This window comes from Narcine bancroftii, chromosome 4 (genome assembly GCF_036971445.1).
Source record: "Narcine bancroftii isolate sNarBan1 chromosome 4, sNarBan1.hap1, whole genome shotgun sequence".
NCBI lineage: Eukaryota > Metazoa > Chordata > Chondrichthyes > Torpediniformes > Narcinidae > Narcine > Narcine bancroftii.
In genome coordinates, this window is record NC_091472.1 from 309,422,426 (window position 1) to 309,448,815 (window position 26,390).

The 26,390-nt window shown below is 40.5% G+C and overlaps 1 protein-coding gene across 5 annotated transcripts in view; it reads left to right on the plus strand.

Annotated features, from left to right (window-relative positions):
• itprid2 (ITPR interacting domain containing 2) overlaps positions 1–19,717 on the plus strand; it is a 176,588-nt gene extending 156,871 nt beyond the window's left edge. For all 5 annotated transcript variants that reach the window (XM_069935873.1, XM_069935877.1, XM_069935872.1 and 2 more), the window contains exons 12-19: positions 701–1,912; positions 2,171–2,248; positions 4,442–4,569; positions 7,110–7,260; positions 7,614–7,673; positions 12,380–12,859; positions 15,026–15,138; positions 18,808–19,717. In XM_069935873.1, the coding sequence (XP_069791974.1) occupies positions 701–1,912; positions 2,171–2,248; positions 4,442–4,569; positions 7,110–7,260; positions 7,614–7,673; positions 12,380–12,859; positions 15,026–15,127 (2,211 nt within the window). In that variant the 3' untranslated portion in view covers positions 15,128–15,138; positions 18,808–19,717. The remainder of the gene's footprint in view (positions 1–700; positions 1,913–2,170; positions 2,249–4,441; positions 4,570–7,109; positions 7,261–7,613; positions 7,674–12,379; positions 12,860–15,025; positions 15,139–18,807) is intronic.
• Positions 19,718–26,390: the final 6,673 nt, after the last annotated feature.

Genomic DNA, 26,390 nt, shown 5'->3' on the forward strand with positions numbered 1-26,390 from the left:
GTCCGGATAAAGAGTGAATGCGCGTGATCAGTGGCAACTGTTGAGGTGGTTTAGGTGTTTATGAGGAAGGTCATCAAAGCTTCCCGCTAAAGATGAATTTGCGTTTTATTAATTTTTAATATTTTCGGAATTGCCTGCAGCTTACCCAACATGGATTTTATTTTGCCCCTAGTGTAGCTTTGGTATAACGGTCCATCCTCTCTCAATGTCTGAGCTACATATGCGATTTGCATTAAAGGCGCAGCTTAATCCACGATATCAGCAATATCCTTAAAAAGGATGCCCAAGGCCAGATTTTAAAAAAAGATAGCAGGCACGCTGAGTTATTGAGAACTGCTAGTTTTACTAGCAGCCAGTTTACCAGACTAACAAGAAAATAATGTTGCGACTGTAGTTACTGAAATGAGACCTGTCCATTGGTTTCCAATGGTTCCAGTATTTTCCATCATGTTTTAAAAGTTAAATTGACACGTAGCAGCTGAATAGTTTGTGACAAGTGTCTATTAGAAGTCTGTAATCGGTCGCAAAATGGGTCGTTTATGTTTCTTGCATATTTGAATTTCAATTTTCACTTTTTTTTCTTGAAAATAAAAGCAAATAGCTAAAGGGATATAGTCATATTTTTAAATCAATCAGTAATGGGTTGATTCGATGTCTAAATGAATTGTTTTTTTTTCCCCCATTTCTGCTTTCTCCAAAGGGGCCAGATGGTTGCCTGCAAGCAATGGGGAGCAGCGCCGACAGCTGTGACAGTGAGACCACAGTCACCTCCATAATGGATGACCTTAAGACTCCTTTGAGTGGTGACCAGAAATTTTTCACTCCATCTCAAACACCAGTGAAAGATTTGACGTTGGACTTGAAAGGAACCGCATTAGATTTGAATGTGGAGTTGGCTTCCACTACTGTAGTTGATTCCTCTGAACAACAAGGAGTTGTGGAGATGGACTGTGAGTCAGGTACTGGCCTGGATGGTTCCATACAATCAGCTGACCAGACCGCATTAGGCTTTACTGATGGTGAGGTGAACCTGAAAGGTGAAGGTGAGGAAGATATTCCAATGTACTCTGTGCACTGTGGGCATGGACAAAGAAGGAAGAGCATAGACTCTATCCTAAGCTGGCATTCCAGACCTGATAATGCTACTTCTAAAGCCGTGGACTTTTCCTCCTCCTCAATAGACAAGGTTAGCACGGTACTCGAGAGAGCAAAAACACAAACATATTCTGTCTCTATCACCTCTGGAAGATCAAGGCGTCCAATGACCAAAGCAAACGATCGAATCATGAGAGAAGGGGAGATGGCCTCGAAGAATGACACGGTGGCAGAGTTCAGGAGATCTTCTTTTCAGAGGTCCAGCTCCCTTCCATTGAAACTGCTCAATCCAGCGCGGGTGGTGTCATCGCTGAACGTCCAGTTGACACCAGACAGCAGCACGAAAGGCAGTTCGCCAAGTATCACCTATAGATATTGTGTTCAGAAGGAAGGGGAATTTCCCAGTGATGACGAAAGTGAGCAGTCCGTGTGCCGATCCATGCTTTTTATCCCATCTGGGAAAAAAGAGAGAAATAGGAAACGGTTCATTTTGAATAAGCAGGAGGAGGCACCACAAATGTTTGGCTCGCAGCCGCTATCAGTGCCATCACATTTGACGCAGTCTTGCTGTTCCCTTCATTCGCTCCCCTCAGATTGGCACGACCAGCCTCTGTATGGTCACTTGAGAACCAGAAGTATGTGCAGCATTCCCAACCTCATGGAACCTACCTTCGCATCAACTTTTGGATCTGTGTACCCTCAGAGACCCATGGCACATCCTTATCGTCACAGTCCAATAAATCCTCCATCTGCTATTGAATCACAGCTTCGCAGAGTCCTTACTGAGATAAGGAACACAGTGCAGAATCTTTCTCGGGTAATGAATCATAATTTTCTTTCAAGAATTGGGGAAATAAATTTATTACTGGATATCTCTGAGTGAGTGCCATCTCTGGACTTGAGATCCCATAGTTGCTTGTTATTGGCACGGTACTGATGTCTAGATCATTTGAATCTCTTGTCTGTGATTGACGCAGTTGTATTATAAATCACAAATTTTTTTTAGAAGCAATTTTTATTAAATTCCCGATAATTTCAGTCCCTTGTTAAACAAGATGTTGGTTTTGCTTTGCAGATCCCAATGTTTCAGAGCTCTGAGCTATCGTTCCCTTCCTATCCATCAGCGAGATGTGGACTTTTGCCTATATACGAAGTAAGTTGTTTTCTGAAACGTAATCAGATCATTGTGGTGTGCCCCACAATCTTTCAGAAGTTTGAACTGGACGATGGAAATTATTCACTGCAAGGTTATTTATCGAACCTCTTTACTATCATCCTGCCTGTGTCACCAGTGGGAAAACTTGCCACATCCATGCAAGTTGCATTTCCATACAATGATGCATCTAAAATATGGTTAAGCTTCTTCTCCTCACATCACTATGGGAGATATTTGCCAAGATGAAGAACCCAATGTGAGAAATCATTTCTGATGCATTTCAGATTTGTGGCGTAATGATGGAGCAAATCAAAAGTTTTATCCTCTCTGTTGTGGGAGTCCCAATACCAAATGCACTCATGGTTAGACAACGGGCAATAAATGCACACCTTGAAGTGAAACCTGTATTCCAAGGTTTCTTTTCTTTCTACTCTAAATCTTGTCTAAGACACAAGCTGGATGCAAAGAAAAATGTTGCTTTAAAAACGTGTTGCAATTTGAAAACCGTAGTTATTTCTAACTGCAAGAGTGGGAAGCTGGGCTGAGCAAGGTTGCTGTCCTACTAGAATTGAGTCCCTCTTGTGAATCTACTCTCTTTAGAAATAGAAGCTATAGATATTCACGGGATCCTGCTCCTCAGGGGTCTTTTGTGCAATGGGGCTATGACCCATTTGTTTCATTCCCATTTAGGGCAGTGAGAGTTGCTGGATTTTTTTTTACATTGCAGCAAAGAAAAAAGGAGATATACTTCCAGGTCAGGGCATTATGTGACTTTAAGGACAACCTGCAAGTGGTGCTACCATTGTCCTTCTGGGTGATGGAGCTTGTGGGGGGGGGTTTGTTTGTGCAATTGAAGGGCAAAGTCTGATGTTTCTAGTTGCTGTAGTGTGTTTTGCAGATGGCAAACACCGTAGCTATTGTGCGGTGGCAAAGGAAGGAGTGAATATTTAGTTACATGGATATGATTGCCAGTGACATGGGGTACGACAGCTGTATGGCAGGGGTGGCCAACCTTTTAATTTTTAATTTAGACATACAGCACAATTATAGGCCACTTGGGTCCATGAGTCTGTGCCACCCCATTAACCTACACCTCCCCCAATATGTACTCGTGGACCGAAATGGCCTGTTACTGTGCTTGTGTCTAATTTAAAAATTGAAAGGTTGGCCACCCTGCTGTATTGGTATTGAGCTTTCTGTGTATTGTTGGAGTTTCATTCATGCAAGCAACTGGAGAGCAATACTGACTTGTGCTTTATAAATGGTTGAAAAACAGTGGTGTGTTGAGAGTCGATTGTTGCAGCATACCAGTTTCACCCGATCTCTGGATTGGTAAGGAAGTGAGGCAGTTAAGTTTCTTGCCAGTTGTTCAGTGGTAAAGGTAGGTCTAGGATAATGCCATCAGATAACCAGTCCAAGTGGTTTTTAGAAATAGTCATTATCTGGCCATTGTGGGCGTAGCTGGCACTTGCTTCTTTCGTAATAGGAATGAACGTTGCCCATTTGACGCTGCCCTTAGCGCATACTGTTTCATTACCTGAGAAGTTGCAGGTGATCTGTGCGGCAAACACTTCCACTTTTTAATGATGCAGGGAAGTAGTCAGATTTTGTTGCTAAATTGACATCTGCAAATTACGTTGCAGAATGAGGGGTTCTGCACCGGGGTTAGATTTTTAGGAACACTTGACCCTCACCGCGTCATTGAAACCAACACGAAACCTGCTGATTGTGCAACAGTAAATACAAACTCTGGAGTTTAAGCAGGAAGTTCGAGCAAGCTTGTCATTAAAAGTGTCTCTTTAATGGTGGGATAATTGTAATCAATCTGTTAGATCAAACTAACTTCAACATTTTTTAACTTCTTCCAGAAATTGTAAAGGCTTCAAAAGTATTTTTGCTAAATTTGTCTGTTCACTTTTTCAGTCTAACATTAAATTCACTTATTCTAATATACTAATGGGTCATTGGTGTTTATTTCTTAACTCTTCAATCTGTTTGCCCTTTTTCCTTGATGTCTGATGTGTTACTTTGTTATTGTCAGCTTGCACATTCAGGCAGTTTTGGAACTTGAATGTTCACAGATAAATCTACGTTATGGCAGCTGCCTTTATGTGGTTTGCTGGAGAAAAATCTGAGCCAACACAGTTTATTTGCCAACTTTCATTAGTCTTTTTTTGCTGAACTTTTCAGAGCACATATCAAGAGCTGCAGATAATGAGAAGGAATCTGAACTTTTTTAGAACTCAGATGATGGACTTGGAATTCATGATGTTGAGGCAACAAACGATCGTTTATCGACACTTAACTGATGAGGAGAGGTGAGCTTTATAATCCTCGGAATTCATTTTTAATGGAGAAGCAATATTTTCACTTCACATTACATTGCTCAATTATTACTAAAGGATCCACATAATTTTGCAACACCTGGATCCAGCAGGGAGACTCTCTACAAAACGTGGTTTTGAATGTTGACAAGTGAAGGATAGAATTGAAGGAGAAATGTTTGGTATTTTATGATCAAGACTTTTTTTTTAAAAAAAGGGTCATCTTTGCTCTTCAGCAAAGTGCGAATGAACTTTGTATGTTGTTTTTGTGCTGAGGATGTGTTGATATGTATTTTTTCCAAATTAAATTCTGTAAAGCGATTTCAGGCTGGAGGGATTGCAGATGCTTGATTGAATGGGTCTGTATAATCCTCTTCAGATTCCATTCTCGATTTATTTTTAGAATGTGTCTAATTTAAACAAACACAAAGTCCTGTCGGATGCTGCTATTTTAAGCAAGTCGTTCATCATAATTTGTACTACAAGCCATATATTTGTTGCTTCATTCCTTCCTTTGTGATGCCAAAGTTCACAGACTCCAAACTTCCTGTCGCCTGTCTCTTGAATTCTTCTTCAGTCTGATCTCTTCATCAGTGGTCTTTTGTACTGTTTATAACAAGGTCCAATGCACGTGGGAGAAAGAGCACTTCACCTTTAGTCTGGGTGTATTGCAGCCTTCTGGATTCAATATTGAATGCTCCAACTTCAGATACCTCCATATCAGATGTTTTTCCTGCAAGTTGTCTATCTGAGATATTAACTCAGATTTTCTACCCCTCCAGCACATCATGGCCTGTTATTCACAATACATCACATTACTTTCTCACCCTCTAAATGCATCATTAACAACTCTGATCCCTGTGGTTTGGTCCTAATGCGTCACATATATTCTCTCCCTGTGCCTTCTCTCCACCTTTTTAAAAATAATTATTTACCATTTGCATCAAACATAAATCTTATATTTCTTCATCTTAAACAATACATTAGACATGATGCAAAATGAGACATAATTTTGTTTTATCCCCCACCACCACAAAATAAAATATGGAGGGAATTTTTTAGAGATTACGTATCTAAATCTTATATTTTAAATCAACTCTAGATGCTAAATTTCAATATATCTAATATTACTCCTAATTAATCATTTATCTATTAAGAATCTCATAGCTCTTCCATCAACCAATTTAAATTCCGCGTCAAATCAATTCTCTAAAGTAAAATGAAACATCAAAGTAACTCCATTCATAAACATATATTTAATAATAGAACTCCCTCTATGACATTAAGGAATATAACACCACCACCCTCTATCATTACGAGATGTAAGTCATTGCCACAAACAAGCCCTGAAACAGTGGCCGACGGACTCCAGTACCTTTCAGCTCCCAAATATTACATCAGAACAAAGTCTCTAATTTACTAATCCATTGCCCCATTCCAAATAATTCTTTCTCATTTACTCAGCCTATTAAAAGACAAACCTTCTCTCCACCTTAACCCAATTCTTTTACCTTGTTCCCATTTCTGATGAGGGTTTTTTGACCAGAAGTGTTAACTCTGTTTCTCTTTGCACAGTTTGCTGCCTGATGCGAGTGTTTTCAGCATTTTCTATGTTTATTCGTGTCATGTTTTGTTATTAAAACCGTTTGTATGTGAACTGCTCATTAAGGAATTGGTAACAAATTGTGAATTTGTTCAGAATGTGAAACAGGAAGGAAGTCAGGCAGCAAGAGTTGAGATAGTCAGTCAACATTTTGGGTTGGGCTCCTTATTGAGAATAAAGTAAAAGGGAGGGGGGGAAGATGTATAGATGAAGGAGGAAAGGAGCAAGGGTGTTGGACAAAAGGTGGGAGAAATGGAGAGACAGGAAGAGGGAGAGACCATGGTGGGAGTGAGGGGAATTGGAGACAAAGGTATGGAGGAGTAAATAAAGAAGAGAGGGAAACAATTGGACCAGATAGAATTAGAAAAATTACTGTTCGTGCCATTAGGTTTAAGGCCGTCCTTGAGGAGTATGAGTGATGTTCCTCAATGTTGTGTTTAGCCTTGCCCTGGCAATGGATGAAGCTGAGAACTGTCATGTTCGTGTGGGAATGATGAATGGAATTGAAATGGTTGGCTCGACCACAGTGCTGATGTTTGGTGAAGCAGTCACCTAGTCTGTGTTTGGCCTCACCAACGTGGAGGCCACATTGTGTTCCTTGATATTTAAATTGTATGATTTTTTTTTAACCAGTCCAATGTCCTGCAGCCTCACCTGTGGTTCAGTTGGTACCACTTTTACCTCTGCGTCAGAGGTTGTTCATAAGTAAACCTGCTCAAATAGAAATGCAGCTCTTCGGAGGGAACACCAGATCGAGGGATCTGCGTTCCCTCTCTGATGGGCATTGAAACTTGTAATGGTGTGAGTTACAAATGGGTGATTTACTTGTTAAGAAATTAATCATGTACTTTGTGCTAGCTCATTGAAATGTTATGTCGATGCATGCTCTGAGCATTCAAACAAGAAAAGGCAGCTAATTTATTCTGTGCAGGCAAGAGGCTGACCAACTGCAAAACCTTCGGAACTATGTGCGTATGGAGCTGCAGGAGTTGGAACTCCAGCTGGAGGAGCGCTCGTTCGCGCTGGAAGAGCAGCTCAAAGCCCCAAGCCAGTGCGCTGCATTCAGAATGCCATCTCGTGCTGTGAGTTCATTAAACGTAATTGCAATCGTCCTTGGATGGCACGGTCAAACAATGGATTTGTGTTATAAACCCGCCCACGTTGTCATAATGAAAGGGGTGTTAGGCAAATTTTCTTTTTCCTTCCTCCAGTCTCTGGTGTAATGCCTTTTTTATCTGAGAAAACGTCATTTCGGACCATGACCAGAGACAATTTAAGCAAATTGATGGGTTGGTTGGTGGAAAGAATTGGGTCTATTTTCGATTATGGAGAAAAATACCTGTGGGGAGGGCTGTATAATTTGGTTTTGGGTGGTCAATTTTATTTCATTCTTTTAATTTGTTCTATCAAGTCATTATTTTCTTCCGTATTACAGGAAACCTTTGCAAATAATACAGATGCTATGTCTTCCTCGTCTCTCAACGTAATGGAGCCGGTAAATAAGTTTGATTTTTTTTTTTTTTTTTTGCAGAACATTGAAACTCCACTGAATTATGCCATTAGGTTGTACAGAAACCTGACATCTTTTATATGCATGAAATATTAACCCAAATTACATGTTGTCCATGTTGCTGCCATTAGATCATCTACAGCTCAATGGTATGAACATTGAGTTCTCCTATTTCAGGAAACACTTACCTCCTGTATTTCCCTTTTTCCCTCCTCCCTCCGTTTATCTTTCCTATCAAAAAGACAGGAGGTGAGCAGATCTGGCAAATGAGGAAATCAAATCCTTTGCAAGAGGATGCTTGTGGATAATGTTGAGAAATTTCAGGGGTGAAAAGACCCTGATCAGAGTTACATACAGGCCTCCAAATCACAGCCAGGATACACAGGATACAAATTACAACAGGAGTTGTAAGAAAGCAATTTAAAACAAAAATTGAGACATAGAGCACGGTAACAGGCCACTTCGGCCCACAAGCCCATACCTCTCAATTTACATCCCATTAACCCACACCCCCCTCTGCCGGAGAAAACACACTCAGACACAGGGAGAACATACAAGCTCCTTATGGTCAACGCGGGATTCGAACCCTGGTCCGGTCCCGATCACTGGTGCTGTAAAGGCATCGCGCTAACCACTACACCAACCATGCTGCCCTGCTACACCAACTGTGCCATTATGGTAGTTGGGGGAAATTCAAGTAAGACCATAACTAAAAGACGTAGGGGCAGAAATAGGCTGTTCAGGTAGACAACAAAAATCAGGTTGGTGCTAGATTACAAGAGAAGGGATTTATAGACTGCCTATGAGATTTTTTTTTAAAGATCAGTTTGTGGTTGAGCCCTTAAGTGAAAAGGCAATTCTTGATATGCACTGAATTTGATGAGAGAGCGTCGGCAAAGGAACCATGAGGGGCCAGTGATCACAATATAATAAATTCATTCTGCAGTTTGTGAGAAACGAGATAAAATCAGATGTGTTGGTCTTACTGTTGATTAGAGACATGGGAGAAGAGCTGGCCAAAGCTGATTAGAAATGGACCCTAGTAGGGAAGACAGCAGAGCAGCAATGGTAAGGGTTTCTGGGAATGTCGAAAGATGCAGGATTGTTTCATCATCCCCAAAAAGAAACCATCTAATGGGAGGGCCGGGCAACTGTGGAAGACAAAGGCAGCATAAAAGCAAAAGGAAGGGCATGAACTTGGTGGGAAGCCAGAGGATTGGGTAGTTTCAGAAACCCACAAATGCAACAAAAAAGCAATAAGGGGAGAAAAGATAAAAGGTAAGCCAGCTGATCACGTAAGAGGACACTGAAAGTTTTTTTCCCCCCCTGTTTTACAAAGAGAAAGAGGTAGGTAAGAGTGGGTGTCGGACTGCTGGAGAATTGGTAATGGGTACAAAAAGAAATGGCGGATAGACTGGGTAGGTGTTTTGCATCGGTCTTCACGCCTGTGTTGTGTAAGAGTTGGGGCAGAAGTTGGTGTAGTTGCTATTACCAAGGAGAAGGTGCTTGGGAAGTGAAGAGGATGAAGGTGGAAGTCAAATGGCCTAGTCCTGCTCCTAAGTCCTATTATCAAGTGAACTCTGTACCTCTCATTTTCATTTCTTTTCCCCCCTCTCAGTTCCAAAGACCTACCATCGACATGTTTCACACACTGGAACCCCTCCCTAAATAGCTACATCTACCCTTCACAGTTCCCCAAATGGTTGCCATTACCATCTTCCAGCACTCGTAGTCCTCGGAGCTTCACCACCTTATTTCACCCAACCCAGTTCCTTCGCTCTGCTTCTACCAATCGTCTACATGCCTCTGTCTGCTAATTCTACCTTCCTCCATGTGGATCCATCTGCCTGTCATTCTTCACAACTCCTCGGTTCACCAAACACATATTGGGCCCTATCTCTCCTTTCCCCTTTTATACTGGCCATCTTCCCTCTTCATTCTCAGTCCTGATTAAGGCCTCGACCCAAAGTATTGACAATTCCTTCTCCTCCAGTCACCACAATCTTCCCTCACCCACCCCCACCATCCTCTCCAATTGCCTGACTTTCTGAGTTCCTTCAACTCTTCATTCCAGCATCTGCAGTCCAATATTCCATGCCATATTCATCCATTGTGCTTGGCATCTTATTGCATCTGTATAACTTCCTGTGGTAAACATTCTAGCTCTCATCTACTCAATCACTTTATCACTTGGATCACTAAAGATCACATTTTTCCATTGATCGTCAAGACTGCATATTGACTTAGTCGCCAGAAAATGATGTCAATTATAGATTCTCAATATCTGTTTATTTTTGGTATTTATTTCAGTTAATAACTTATCTGGTAAAAGGATTTACAAGATAGCAGTAATTGTCTTGTTAATCAATAAATAGTACAACTCCTATTATCTGAAATGTCGGGACCGGGCCTATTTCGGATAAACAATATTTTCGGATAACTTTTTTTAAAAAAAAGCCCAGTAGCAACACCAAATCACTTGCAACAAAGTTTAAACAATAACAGACAACAAGGGAAATCCTCAATTATCCGGAAAAAAAAAAAAAAAAAAAAATTTTTGGAGCTAAGCGGATAACTGATAAAAGTGTTGGATGACTGAGGATTTCAGATAATCGGAGTTGGCTGTATTTTCAAATCTATTTCCCACCCCCCCCTCCCACCCAACAAGATGCAGAAAAATGCTGAGTTTTATCAATTATTGGTTGATTTATGAACTCAGCTGGTTAAGTACTTGTGGATGACAGTATATTTTATTAGTCTTAACTAAGTATAATGCTCTGGCATTCAGCAGTTGTTCTAGGCTTCAGATTTTTATATGTTGAAAGATCATTTTTGACATTCAGAAGTTTGCTGCAGTTGATGAGGAACAGATTCCTGGCATCACGCCTATATGCAGGAAGCTGTGGCTTCTGCAGTTCTGAAGGGCTCTTTTTTTTTTGGAAGGAAAGAACTAAAAGCTACAAGGAGCTATGGAACACCAAATATTAAAGCCGCAAAAAGGGATTTTTTAATGAAATTGAGTAAGATAGATGATTGAAAATTATAATCTGGGGATGCAGGAATCTGGAGCAATAACAATCTGCTGGTGGGACCTGGCAGGCTGAGTGGCATTACTGGGTGGCAAGGGTGGTCAGCGTTCAGGGCTCCACCTTCCCCCAACACAGATGAAGGGCTCCGACCTGAAACACTGATAATCATCCCACTGCTGCTTTTTAACTGCTCAGTTCCTCCTGCAGATTATTTTTTTGATTGTGTGGCGAGCCCAGAGGACCCCAAAACCCAGCAGCAATAGATATTCACCAAGACAAATGGTTCCTTACATAAAAGTTGCTTTTAATTATCTTTAAACATGAAAACAGAATCACACTTTAACTTAACTAACCTATATTAACCCCCTTCTAATGCTAAGCACATGTGTGTGTAATGTGTGTGTAAGTTCAGAAAAGTTCTCACTTTTGAATGAGTCCAATCTCACTTCTCATTCCTCCAAGTTCACTGGCTGCAGGCAATTCTTATACTGTGCACAGAATTTAGCGTTTATAAAGTTCACCAGCCTTTGGTGTTTGAAAGGTAAATGGTTACCGCTCAGGAAGGTCTTATCGGCTTTCAGAGAAATTTTTGTTATTCCGGGACATCCACAACTGATGTACTTCCATCAGCCATTTCAGTGTCTTGCTGACGAAACTTCAGGGTTCTCCAGATGATGACCTTTCTTTCAAGACACCACAGAGTTCCTTTTTGTTTCTCCTACTCCAAGTGAGACATTTGACAGCTAGTCCTATCCTCTTGCATGAAACACAAGGTCTTTGACCAGGCCATCTTCCAAATGGGGCTTTCCAAAAGCTTGCCAGCTTGTCCTGTTCCAGTCCCAGTTGCTTCTGCTGGCTATAACACTGTAGAAGTGATCTCTGTCTGTCTCTATCTCTGAGAGAAAGTCTGTTTGACTCCCTCTCTGCTCGCAAAACCCTCTTAGAACAACCAGGTCTCTTCCAGACAATCTGTGGCTCCAACAAGATCTTTAATCTGTTGCCTTTTGTAAACAACAATCCATTAGTGAAGTCTCTTGAGCACTCTCCAAAGCTCTTGCAAAAGCTGTGGAGCTGATATGTCTGGCATGGGGCAGAGCTCCAATATTTTAAATAAGATCTGTTTTAAAGTGTTGCTATGTAACCTACTCTAACAAACCTTTCCTAATTTATCTTCCAAAAACATATCTGTGAACTCTGTCACAGTTGAAATTTTTTTTTAAACCTGGTAATGCTTTGAGGTTTTAAAAAAAAAAATCCATCTGAAATCTAAAGCAACTAAATAATTCCACTGTATAGCGTACAATTTTGGCATGAAAAGATGAAAGCTTTTTTTTAGTTGTCACGAAGTAATGAATTAAAGATGTTGCTTTAAATATTGCAATTTTAGGGTGGTGGATATATCTTCTAAACTAAGAACATTTTTCATTTTAGAGATGCTAAGGATTTTCCATTTACTTGCATTAAATTAGGTATCTGGCCTGGCATTATGGCATGCAGCAAACCTGTTTAAATAAAGAGGAGGTGGGTGGGACTCAGTAGTACAAGCAACATCCATGGAGAGAAACCAGCCAGTCAGTGTTTTGGGTTAAGAATATTTTGGCAATTTTCAGTATAACATTGATTTATTGCTGGTTGAACTGCTTTGACTTTGGTTACATTCAGGTGTCTGAGCTTTTAAGGGAACAGTCATATCTCCGATCTGAACTGGGTATCTCTGAACATTTTGGTGAAGACTATGACTACCCACACTCCTACTGTGGCCCCTACACTAACCTGGAGTCATGCTCCCGCTCTTCAAGCCCAGGCTGGATGTCTCGGTGTTCAGCACCAGGCTTTTTAAATCATGGTCCTCCAAGTATGCCATGCACTACTGCGCCACATGGTAAACCAGTGAATCAAGCTACCTCAACACCACTGCAGAGCCGGCAAGTGTATCGCTCTTCTGTTCAGCTGACTCCCTCACAGCCGACACGAGCCGCCCAGGGGGAGTCTTTTACAGAAAATAAATCGCCATCAGGAATTTCGGACCAGAGCCCAATAAGCCAGATGTTGGATCCACCTGAAGCTGAAGAGGCTTCTCCATCTAAAGGAACAATAAGCCATATTGTAGAGCATCCAGCATTCCACGATGTTCTCCAAGAGGTTAGTGATCATTTATTAAAAGCTTACTAAATCTCAGTAGGGTCCCTGAAATAGGTGACTGTGCCACTCATAGTGAATCACTCGTAGTATAGAATCACACACGTCCGGTCTACTGTTCGGGAGTAAGATTTTGGCAGGGTGTTTTTGATTTTTCTCAAAATGTCCCAAAAAATATTGTTCTCTTTGAGTGATTTTAACTTTCAAGTGGAAGGTTGGCTATCTTTTTTTGTTCTGCTGGGCATGGGTAAAGAACCAACATTAGAGTTGAAGAACAGACATGGGGTATGTGATTGAAGGTGAAGCCTGGTACCCTGGGAGTTAGGGGCAGGTCATGGCACTAAATCGGGCAGAAGCTTGAGGAACATCTGTGTTTTCTGGTCTCGTATAATTTCATAAGTAAGTCAAAAGAAGGTCTCACTGCATCAGTGGGAGAAAAAGAATGGTAGGAATTTTTTTCTAAATATTGCTTTGACAGTGGGGAACATTAGACCATCCAATCAATCACTATTTCCTTGACATGGCGTTTCATTTGTTAATTCTGCATCACCTTAAAGTGATAGGTTTGCTCTGTTTTGTTGATTGATCTTTACCTTTAGTATTCACTGTATTGTGTACTTCTATCCATTTTTCTTCGCTCGATGATGCTATTTAAATTACTATAACATTTCTCATTCACTTTTCATTTGATTTAGTATCAGCTTCTTTCAAGGCATGACCTATTATAGCAGTTCATGGTCGAGCTGCTTCAGATGGATTTTCTTTCTATATGCTGAGCCAAATACAGGGTTTTGTGATTGTTACCTTTCTACACCTGCCGGTGTAACATTCTACAAGGTTATTGTAACCAACTAAAAAAAATTTTGTTATGCGCTAACAAGGTATCCACAATGCAAAATTCACCAGATAATGGTATATTCAAAATAATATTTGTAATTGAACTATTAGTAACATGTCTTATTTCTGTCTAAACTTAACCCCACTCACTATGCGCAAATATATATGCATATGTGCGCACACGCGCGACTGATTAAACCCCAAACTATTACAGTTGAAACTTGATTCTGGAAAAAGTCAATTTTAAAGTCCAGTTTCAAACATCTTGTTTGAACTTGAAGATCTTTTTAAATTGAGTTTCAGAAGTAATTATGAAACAAGAGTGAAGCATCAGATTTTCTTTAAATTGTTGCTCAGAAGTAATAATGAAGTATTTTGAAACATCAAATCATCAGACTTCTTTAAAACTCACACTTTTGTAGAGTCGCTTTCAACACCATGTTCCTTCATACGAACAAAATTCTTCAATCACGAGTGGTTTTTTTTCCACAAACTTCCTCCTATATTTCCCTAGGAGATACAGAGTCTGTATCTTTCACAATGATTTCAAACTTAATCAAAAATGACCATTCCTCTGGACACATGAAGCTGCCTCTTGTTTCTTAAAAGACCAGTCTGAGTGGCTCTTTTCTTTTAAAATACCATTTCTTTTAATAAGGCCATAGATCCTTTTCAAAGGATTTTGAAACTTCTCTTGACAGAGAAAGCAATCCTGTATTCACAGGAGGTACGATTCCTTCCAACTGACTCATAATGTCTGATTTCTTCAGTAATAGCCTTTCTCAAAATCATGTGACATGACAGCATCACTGATTCAGTTTCATTTCTTCAAAAATATCTGACCTCAATCTTAGTCCAAAACTATAGGTGCACAGGTAATTCAAATGGTACTTGAGTTTTGAAACAGCTGCCAGCATACACAAAAAGGCTTTTAAGAACCACACATAGTACTTGAGTATTTGGTTAAGACCACTTCAATTCTTCTATAGCTCTACCTTTCCAAGGCATGTCAACTCCAAAAATGACCTCACTTCTGAGTGTATTATAAATGTGATGTGACCTATGTGTAACCCTGTATCCAGCCCACAAACTTACTGTATATTTTATAATGAAAGATCCATTACAATATAATGTAATGTTCCTGCACCTCCTGAGGCTATCCCAAGGACAACATTATTAGGTCTCAGATCCTTGGGAGCAGCTACCTATCCACCTGAATGTAGGAATGTTTGAGGATAACCATTACCAGGAAAAACATAGAGGGGATGTTATGGCCTTTGAATTGAATGAAGATGGTGTACCACTAATACAATTTCCTTTTATTCTCATCAGATAAAGGAATCAATTGTTGGAGAAATAAAGCGTGAAATTATGGGTGGACTTCTAGCTGCGATATCACCATCTGGTAAAGATGTTGGGCATAAAGAAGAGTAGCTGTAACTACAGTGAGTAACTAATCAGTTCTGAAAGAAGCTGGAAACCTGATGTGAAAATAAAAATCTGGGAAGTACTCTGCTGGTTTTTTTTTCAATTTAAAGAAAGATCTAAACTCAAATAATTTAAATGCGTAAATTAGATAATACTTCCCTTGCAGACGTTCCGAGTGAGCATTTTGTGCTGTTACTTATCTAGATTTGAAATCCACTATTTAAAGATGTTTAATCAGTTAGATCTGTCAGCATTTTCATCGGTAGACATCTACCATAACACATTGTATTTGCCTGGTCATTGAGGGGAACAGTGAGCAGTTCCACCTGCACTTCAATGGAGGGTTCCTTACCAAGCCGGGCAGAAAGCATAGTGCAAAATCTAAGATACACATTCAAGAGACCATGGGAAATAGTTAACTGACATCTCCTAAATTATTTGTGTTTAAAGGTTTTAACTTTGGAAATAGTTTTATTTCTCCTTAAAAATTGTAACCATCTCTAATATCCTTTATTTGTTTGAAAATCTTTTGAATTTTGGGTAACGTCTGCTTTATTCAATACCCAAATGTCACATAGCATCCATGGAAGCCAATAGGCAGTCGACTCAGGCTCGAAACGGGTCGACTGCCCAATGCTCTTCTGTGGAGGCGGTGTGACCTTCTGAGCTCTACCAGCACTTTTGTGCATTGCTCTCGGTCTCCCGCACCTGCAGACATCTTGTCCTCCTCGGCTTTATTCAAAGTGTTGGACAGGCGTGTAGTGCAATTGGGCTGATCGGCTGAACCAGCCAACAAAGATTTTTCTTGCCTATCTCATGGGCAATGTTTGATTTGGTTATTCCCACCCCTCATGTCGCAGCATTTTTAAGGCAAGACTTTGTTGAGCAGAATGGGAATTGTGCTGGTATTTAAAACGATGCCATGTGATCCATTAAAAGTTGGACAAAATAAAATCATAGAAGAAGTATATTTTAAATGGTGAGAGTTTGAAAGGTGTTGGTGTTTAAAGGAACCCGTCCTCTCCTATGAATCACTAAAAGTTGAGTTGCAGGTACGGCAGGGGATTGAAAAGTGATTTGCCCATTGGCCTTTGTCACAGAAGATTTGATTACAAGAACCAAGACACTTTGCTGCAATTCTATGGAGCACTGGCTAAACCATCAGGAATATTCTTGATCTCCCTACACGAGGAGGGAGGAAGAAATTAATTACAATTAATTGGCCAAAGAGCAGGTTTGTTGTATGTGGAAAAAGTGTAACAGACTGGGTCTTCACTTATTAGAATTTTGAAGAGGGGGAATTTGATCTAATTGATGCACACACAATTCTTGTGGTGTGGGCAGGATAAACACAAGGAGAATGTTTTTGTTCATTGGTGTATCTAGGCCCAAGGATCATAGTCTTAAAATAAGGATTTGGCCATTCAGACAAATCAGAAGTTGTTCTTCACCTAGAGGAGAGTAGATTTTTGGAATTCTCTCACTGAGAGATTTGCCAGATGTATTTGAGACATCGATTTTGCAGGAGGTGACCCGTCAAATGGTGTCAGGGCTTTTCAATATAGATTTCTAGGTATGAAGAGACTTGTGGCATGTGGAGTTTGTCCTGGATAGTACTGCTGAGCTATAAAGAGTTCGCCTTGATGTTACTTGAAAGGCAGAACAGGCGTGAGGAACTAAAGGGGCGACTCTTGCTTCGATTTCTTGTGTTCTTATAAGTGTAGAATTATTGTGTAAATTAACAGTGAGCACCAGTAGTGTGCTCTTGGTAGAATGTTTGTGCCATTAAAACATTGTCATATTTGTACAACACAGCAATAATCCCCTCATACCACCACACCTATTATAAAAGGCAAAATTACACTGGAAAGGGTGCAGAAAAGATTCACAAGGATGTTGCAGGTTCTGGCAGGTTTGAGTTACGAGATGTAAAAGGTTTGGGTCCTTTCAACCTGGGTGGCAAGAGACTGCTGGGTGACCATTTTGAGGTAATAATATGAGGGGCATAGATAAGGTGAATGTGTAGTACCAATCTTATTTTTCTAAGACCTACAGCACAGTTACAGGCCCTTCCGGCCCACAAGCTCGAGCCGTCAAGTACATCAATTAATCTACAAACTCTGAACATTTTTTGGAAGGTGGGGGGAACCCTTGCCAACATGGGGAGAACTTGCAAACTCCTTCCAGACAGTGGCAGATTGGAACCCTAGTTTTTGGTGCTGTAATAAATTTGCACTAACTGCAACACTTCTCCGTGCCGCCAAGGGTAGTGGAGACTAAAACTAGAGGATGTGAGTTTAAGGTAAGAGGGGAAAATTTTAAAGGGACTGGAGGGGCACCTTTATCACGTCGAGGATAATCGATATGGGGAAACCAGCTGCTTGAAGAATCCAGGGAGGTGGGGTCCAGTGACAACATTTCAGAAAACGTTGAGATAGGTCTGTGAATAGGAAAGGTTGAGAGGGACACAAGTTAATATAAGGAATAAGCTTATGTGGGTGGCATGGACAGGATGGGCTGATGGGCCTCTTTCTGTGCAGTAAAACTGTGACTCTGTCACCTTTAATGTATTTAATTATTTTTGCGACTTTAAATATATTGGAATAGTTTTTAAGTATCTGTCAGAACCTTTAAATACTTAAAAAGCCTTTGCAAGGAGGCCAGCCATCAAATGACATCAGGCCCCCTTCAAGATCAAATGTCGGCATGCCCCAGTACTCAGTCTGCTTTGTGGGACGCCTCCCTAAAGGAGTATGGAAAGCTTACTTCGCTCTGTACACAACCAGAGAAATTAAATCCAGGTGTGTGGTCACTAGACAGAGCCCTGTACAATCCAGCATCCAGGAATGCGATCTGATCTGTTCTGTGGCCCTGCATTTTCTGCTTTTCTAACTTGAGGCCAAATCGTTTGAATATATTCAAGAGAGGGTTAGATATTGTTCTCTGCGCTGGAAGATTCTGGAGCAAGGCGCTGGATTTAGATGATATTGAATGGTGGAGCAAAGTGAAAGGCCGAATGGCCTTTGGGTTTTTTTTTAAATCTTGGATTTGCATCGCTTGTTCTCTTTCCATTTTGAGAGGAATTAGAGAACGAATTTTAAGTCCAACCAGACAATCTGATTATTTTTATGGATGCTAGAACAATATTGATGAAATTAAATGAGAGCAATTTTGTTGAATTTTTATAATTATTTTTGTGGAAAATAAAGCAGATAATGATTAGTTTGAAGATGTCCCCACCTCTGGGGACAAAAAGATGGAGCACGTTCCGGTGGAGCACAGCCTTAGAGTTCATACAAAGCAGAGATCTGACAAGTCCGATGCAGGACAGGCAGACACGGTTGCAGCGGTTGCAAGGGATTATCTACCTATTAGGCAAACGCAGGATTTGGAGGGAGTGCAGGAAAATGGAGCCAAGTTAGAAGCTTACCAGTGATACAAGCAGTGGCAAAGTTGGAGCAGGCGTCAGAAGGTCTACTCCTGAACCAAGTAAGGATTTCACATGTGGGCATTGTTTTCTGATACGTTGGTTAACAAATGAGAGGGCATTGAAACACAAGATATTGAATCCAAATTTGTATTAGTTACGAGCCATAACACTTGATTTAAATATTTTTGAATTGACTACCTGGTTATGATTTTCAATTTGAATTAAAATTACTTTGTTTTTCTCTCAATGTTTTCAGGGATGAATTGCTGAAGAATCTCTCCTTGGCACAATGTAATTAATTCCCGTTTTACTTGTTTACTGGCTTCTGACCACTTATACTGGTGGAATTTGCCTTTCAAGTCCATTCTGCTTAGATATGCAGAGCTGCCAGGAGGCACTTAATTTGGAGATGTATCTAGTGAACTTTCACAGCTCCTCGTGCTTTGTACACTGATTAATTGCTTCATCTAACTAAGTGCCTTCAAAATGGTTACCCCATCTAATGCTCAGACATATGTAAAACTTAAAATTGGTTGTATGCTTTGTAAGTGGCCTGCTGTTGGGGTCTTAACACATACACTGCGGTAAGGTTAAAACTTGAAATTCCACTTTTACCTAAAGTTACTGTACTTAAGTTAATTATATTTGCTGTAACACTGGCGTAGAAAATGTAACATTTTCTTCTCAAGGCACGGACCTCTATGAGGTGCTTCCTGTGCAATAACTGTATCACTTGGCAAACTTGAAGACTAATAGATCGTTACTACTGCTTTATAATGACAACATTCCTAAAATCTGTGAAATCTTCAGTCTACTACATTTTGAGAAGACAAAAGACTTTTGTTATTAGATTTGCTTGGGAGAGGAAATGAGAATTTAAAGGACAAGTATCTGAATACCACAAACTGGTTTGGGGTGGTCTTAAAAACACTGTATTGTATAAATTCAATTGATAATTGTGAATTTTTGGTAATTTTGAATAGGATGCAGTCATGGGTCAAGATTCATAAAGATGTTAACACCTAAGGCTTTTTTCTAAATTTGTACTTTATATATAAAATTGTTCTATTATGGATTTATATGCTGAAGAAAATTGTATAATAGTTTAACTTGGGATGCATGTGGAATATATTGAAATCACTAATAAATATTTATTTTAAATATTATCAGGATGTGAGTTTTTTCTAAAAATCCATTCTGTTGTCCAGAATCTTTTTTTGTGGCCTTTCTGGGATAATGTCCAGCCTATTGTGTGCTTGTATCGTTGGGCACGTGACATATGTGAACACCGCACGTCAGGAGGGAGGCACGGCAGGGAAACACAAGAGCAGTGCAGGTTAGGATTTTATCATGAGAGGAGATTTAATAGAGGTTGAGAAAATTATGAGAGGTGTAGACATAGTAAATGCAAGTAGGCTTTTTCCGCTGAGGTCAGGTGACATCCGTTAAAGGTGGAAGGGGAAAAGTTTGGCGGGGGGGGGGGACTTCTTCACACATCACACAGAGTGGAGGGTGTGTGGGATGAGCTGGCCAGCTGAAGTGATGAATGTGGGGTCAATTTTCACATTTAAGAAAAATTTGTACAGGTAGATGGGAGATGGGAGGGGTATGGATGGCTATGGACTGGGTGCAGGTCAGTGGGATTAGTCCACTGGTTCTCAACCTCCCCCCCCCCCCCCCCCACTCACATACCACCTTAAGTAATCTCTTGAGGCATAGGACACGATAAGTGCTCTGTAAGGGATTGCTTAAGGCATATGGAGGTGGTACAAAAAGGTTGAGAACCACTGGACAAGGCAGAATAATAGTTTGGCATAGACTGGAAGGGCTGAAGGGTCTGTTTTCTGTGCTGTAATGTATCGTGGTTCTATAGTTCAATTAACCTGTTGTTGTTGACTTGCAGTTAAAGCTAATGACCAATCAACTGTCAAACAGTGATGGTGTCCACCAAGAGATCATCATTCAATGATATTTCTGGGTTGTCATCGCTGAACAAAAACTGGATGTACTCAGTGAAATAGGGACACTTAATAACTGCTAGAGTACAGCAGGTGACTTGCTCCTGGCTCAACAGTGCTTTCTACCACTGATAGAATGGACGAGGACAATCCTAACTGCTTGCAAGAAACCTGCAGATACTAAGAAACAGCAAACATCTTTATTGGTACCCAAATGCCCATGCTACTGATCCTGCAGGTTTTTACGCTGTAGAACTACATTGCTTTCTTTAGCCGAAGGAGCATGGTTTATTGGGTGTGTGCAGAAATGGGGGGGAAAAAGACTGCATTTTTCAAACAGGTAACTGAAAAGAGTAATTTAATTTGTTAAGATTTATTTAATGGGCCTCTCAAATGAGGTGCCCTTGAAATAAATGGACTTGAGCAGAGGTGTGGAAGGGAAAGGCTCGATAACTCTGTCAGTCTACTGAAGTTCACAGGAAACTTCAAGAATGAGTCATAATCTCTACTCAGAATCGAGCTGTGGCCACGGTCACCCACCTGGGTTTTCTGGGACAATTAATTTTGTCCTCATCAACGGTCATTTGCCTAAATTGGGAAATTTCAGTCGCACCTTTGCTCAGAACTAAAGGTGAAGTGAAAGAGGTGCTCTCCTTTGGTTGCTTTTTTAAAACTGGAACTATTCAAAAGGATCAGCATTTAAATGGTCAGCCAACACCAGTCCAAAGGGAAGATAATGTTAGGTGGTTTTTACCGTGTAGCTATTGTTTTGAGGACGTTGATGTATTCATATTCAAACTCCTAAAATCCATGTAGGGTTTTGGGATGGCCCTAATGATGCAAGAATGTTCTGAAAATCTGTTTTTAAAGCAAAGCTGCCTATTTTCAATAATTCCGATCCTTTGAGAGAGGTCCCAAAAATTAATTTTCATGTGAGAAATTACTCTTTTCAGTTAGTTGTTTGGAACAAAAAAAAGACTTGTAAGGATATAGATGTTAGGCTTGAGTTATTTTGTTAAATTTAATGGACTGAAAAATCAGATGTTCTCATCAATAAAACTCCATATCAGGCAAAATATCAACAATTTATCCCTTTCACTCCAAAAGTGCCACATGTCGCTTTTAGCTATGACCCTATGGAATTCAAACCAATCCATTTGTTTAAGGGGTCTGTTGTTCAGTGAAAGGACTGGAAGGGTAAGGATGTTCAGTGGAGACTGGAAGGGTGAGGATGTGAGTGAAAATAGGGCAAAAAAAAAACTGAAGATTTGTTTTGTTTTCAAATAAAGAAAACATCTGAACTTGACAGCGATTACTAAATTCCCAATATAGAAAGATCATTTTTGGAAGAGAGAGAACCAATTTTGTTGAAGAAATAACAACTGGGGAAAATTAAAGCCGGCAGCTGAATCAAAAACGATACAATGCGAGTACCACTGAGCAGATTCATTAAAGTTTTAACAAAACAACTTTACTTTCAACAAAACCATGTCCTGAAATTAAATTCCTGAAGCACATTTATAATAGAGTGGGTTTTGGAAAATAAATGTTTTTTCCATTTAGTGATTGATATTTGCAGTCCCAAATAATGATTTCAGAAGACAATGGAACAAAATTATTGACCACTAATAGCCTGAAACCTGGAATGTAACTCATTGAAAGTGGTGCAAATTTTCTTGTTTTAGAAATTCAAATTTCAAGGCATATTAACTGCAGACGAGGGACTATAATAGATAAATGGTTGCCCTTTAAGTTAGAGAAATGACCTCGTGTTCAATGATTACTATACACAAGAGAACACTTTTCTAATCTGAGGGTCAATCCCCAGGATAAACCTCACGACTACAACAATCAATTGAAGTCTGTATGTGTATTCCATACGATGATTTTGCTTTAGCAGGATGGTTCCTGGAAAGCAGCACGTTGACATCTTCGATTTCTCTGATATGTAGAGCTGATGCCGTTGCTTTTAATCTGACGGACTTTGCGTCTATGATGCACACTTCACGTACGACGAGCTGGCTCTTCTTTGTCATCTTTGGCTTGGCTTCACAGACGAAGATTTATGGAGGGGGTAAAAGTCCACGTCAGCTGCAGGCTCGTTTGTGGCTGACAAGTCCGATGCGGGACAGGCAGACACGGTTGCAGCGGCTGCAGGAAAAAATTGGTGGGTTGGGGTTGGGTGTTAGGTTTTTCCTCCTTTGCCTTTTGTCAGTGAGGTGGGCTCTGCGGTCTTTGAAGGAGGTTGCTGCCCGCCAAACTGAGGCGCCAAGATGCACGGTTTGAGGCGATATCAGCCCACTGGCGGTGGTCAATGTGGCAGGCACCAAGAGATTTCTTTAGGCAGTCCTTGTACCTTTTCTTTGGTGCACCTCTGTCACGGTGGCCAGTGGAGAGCTCGCCATATAACACGATCTTGGGAAGGCGATGGTCCTCCATTCTGGAGACGTGACCCATCCAGCGCAGCTGGATCTTCAGCAGCGTGGACTCGATGCTGTCGACCTCTGCCATCTCGAGTACTTCGACGTTAGGGATGAAAGCGCTCCAATGGATGTTGAGGATGGAGAGGAGACAATGCTGGTGGAAGCGTTCTAGGAGCCGTAGGTGATGCTGGTAGAGGACCCATGATTCGGAGCCGAACAGGAGTGTGGGTATGACAACGGCTCTGTATACGCTTATCTTTGTGAGGTTTTTCAGTTGGTTGTTTTTCCAGACTCTTTTGTGTAGTCTTCCAAAGGCGCTATTTGCCTTGGCGAGTCTGTTGTCTATCTCATTGTCGATCCTTGCATCTGATGAAATGGTGCAGCCAAGATAGGTACAACGAGCTGGCTAAAATGTGAGCATCTGCCTGCTAGTTCCTTGAGTCTGAACCATTAATAACTCTGTGATTGGTGCCTGGGAAGACTTTTGAAACTCCGAATGGTGCAATGCGATCACAGGCTGACTTTTGCTGCGGGTTCTAATTTTATTTTTAGGATGCGGATGAAAGGAAACAGCCAAGTCGTGTCGGTTGTGATGTTTAAAATTTTTTGTTTTGAAGGGAATGGAAGTCTGTGTGTTCTCAGAAGTTTTATCTGGAACTTCATTTATTGTTTTCTCCCCGTTTCCATATTAAGTGACTCCCCAGCACTAAACTTTCATAACCCAACATGTTGAAAATACATCGGAAAGCATATTAGAAAAGCAAGTAAAGAGCAATGTACAAATTTAAAATAATGCAGAATTAACATTCCATAACTCTAGACCTTACTATATTAACAAAATGAAATATTAAAAAATGCTTTTGTTATCTTTACTCATGTTAACTTATATACTGCAATAAATCAATCTTATTTTGTGGGATGCTACAACTGAACCATATTTTTGATGAGTTTGCCAGAATTGTCAGTTTTGGTTCATTGACTTCTTTAAACACACCTTTTGTTTAATTCTCTTAAACTTGGCAAACCCTCCTGTAAATGAAATCTTGCTCATTTTTCTTTTCTGGAGAAAGGAATGTTCCAGTTAAAATAGTCTATTTATCAAAACAAAAGGCATTAGTCCCCCAAGACCGTGCAAAAGTAGAATCCAGGTGAAAGCTTTGCAAGACCATCTGTAAACCTTAGCTGTCTAAATACAACTGCAAAATGATTTTAGTTCGGTCATGAGGATTCCCTGATAATTTTTAAAAAAATCCAAATCAATGAAATGGGGATTGGAAGTCTTTTGATGTCAAATTTGTAATGTCTGTTGAGGTGGGTATGATGAACCCTACATGCATGGATGGTTTGTGAATTGAATAAATGAGATGCACATCTTCTTTGTTCCTTTGTCATGCAGTCAAACAATGGAAACTGGCCCTTCACTTTCTGTTATTGTCCTAACCAACTGGTCTTTCCTGTACAATAGGTTCCAATGCCATGCCATTTCCATAAAATGTTGAATCTGGCGTGTGCATGAAGAGGTACATAGAATACATGTTCTATCCATACATAGAATGATGTCTAGATTTGATTCCAAATGTAATGAGTTCTGAATTGCACACTCCATGAGAACGTACTTTAATATCGAGGAAACCAAAGAATAATTATAGAAATTGGAGGACTTCTTTTTGTAATCCTAAACTGCATGAAAAATCTGCAATGAAGAAATGTGGGATTCGGGAGATTCTCTGCGATCACAGTATGTGGTTCGTCTGTAACTTCTGCACCTCCTTGAGCTACCCACTGTGTGACAAGTTTGACTCGGGTTTAATCAACGAATTAACTTAAAGTTACTCTACATGCAGGATCTTATTTTTGATTCTGCATGCTAATTTCAATCGTCCTTGGGGATGGCATTAAGGAGCGTGAAAGAATAATGAAGGCTAGAGTTCCGAAATTGAGTGGATACACACAGGTGAAACTGGAGCAAACTATGGTGATGGATGCAGTGAGATTCATCCAGTTTGAAAGGTCAAATGTTTTCAGTGTCAGGAAGGGTACCATTTGGCAAACATCTCAAACCAAGGCAACTTCATCCATCGGTGTGATTTCTTCACAAAATGAACATTGCCCAATGAAAAGATGGTTATTACCAGGGTGATCAATTTAACAAATGAAATATTGGTCAGCACACAACAGTAAACTGCTGAGTCACCAATGGCTCCAAACATGACAGAGCTATATTTGCAGGGTGGAGCGGAAAGGAAGAGGTGAAGACAGAAGCCTTTGCAGCAGCAGCGACTGGAGTTCGAATCCCGGAGTTTGTACTGCGTGGGTTTTCTCTGGGGGCTCCGGTTTCCTCCCACCGTTCAAAAACGTACCAGGGGTAAGTTTCGTGGTCCAAAATTGCCTGTTACCATGCTGTCTAAATAAATTAAATAAAAAATATGGCTACAGCTGTGAAGATAAACAATTCAATCATAACTGGGTTTGTTTTATCATTGAACAAACCTGAAACTTTGATGTGGGATGTTGGACTGATCTTCTTTCTTTGGCGTGGCTTCGCGGACGAAGATTTACAGAGGAGTAATGACCACGTCAGCTGCAGGCTCGTTTGTGGCTGACAAGTCCGATGCGGGACAGGCAGACACGGTTGCAGGGGAAAATTGGTGGGTTGGGGTTAGGTGTTGGGTTTTTCCTCTTTTGTCAGTGAGGTGGGCTCTGCGGTCTTCTTCAAAGGAGGTTGCTGCCCGCCGAACTGTGAGGCGCCAAGATGCACGGTTTGAGGCGAGATCAGCCCACTGGGGGTGGTCAATGTGGCAGGCACCAAGAGATTTCTTTAGGCAGTCCTTGTACCTCTTTGGTGCACTTCTGACATGATGGCCAGTGGAGAGCTCGCCATATAACACGATCTTGGGAAGGCGATGGTCCTCCAGCTACAGCTGGTTTATCTACACCTTACAAAATGTGTCAGTCTAGTTTGGTTATTGGTACTGTAATAATGTTTTTTTTAAATCAGATGAGATTTAAATCTTGCTGTGAATCTATTTTAACTTCTGGTGAGAGTGGCTCTTAGTACATGTGGTTCTCATGTTAATTAACAAATAAAAATGCTTGTCAGAATTATTTTTCAGTCAAATTACAAAGCAGAAGCTTTCGTGTTTCACGTGGAGAATGGCAACTCAATTTTCATTACCAACATGTACGATATAAAATTAAAATAAATGGCAGCCTTTCCTTGATCAATTTCCAATACCACTGAGTCTATTCCGAGTCACGCAATAACATGCACGAGCTAAGTGACTGTCCTTTTAAATATACAACAGTCTCTGGTAGAGCAGAGATATTAAGATAATTTTCTGGCCTGTGAAACAGTGCAAATCCAAAGCTATTTCCGCTGCTGTCTCAATTATAAGAGGTAGGAGAGGGAAGTTGCTTTTCTGCATCTGTTGCACGAGATAAACTGTCAGCACGAAAGT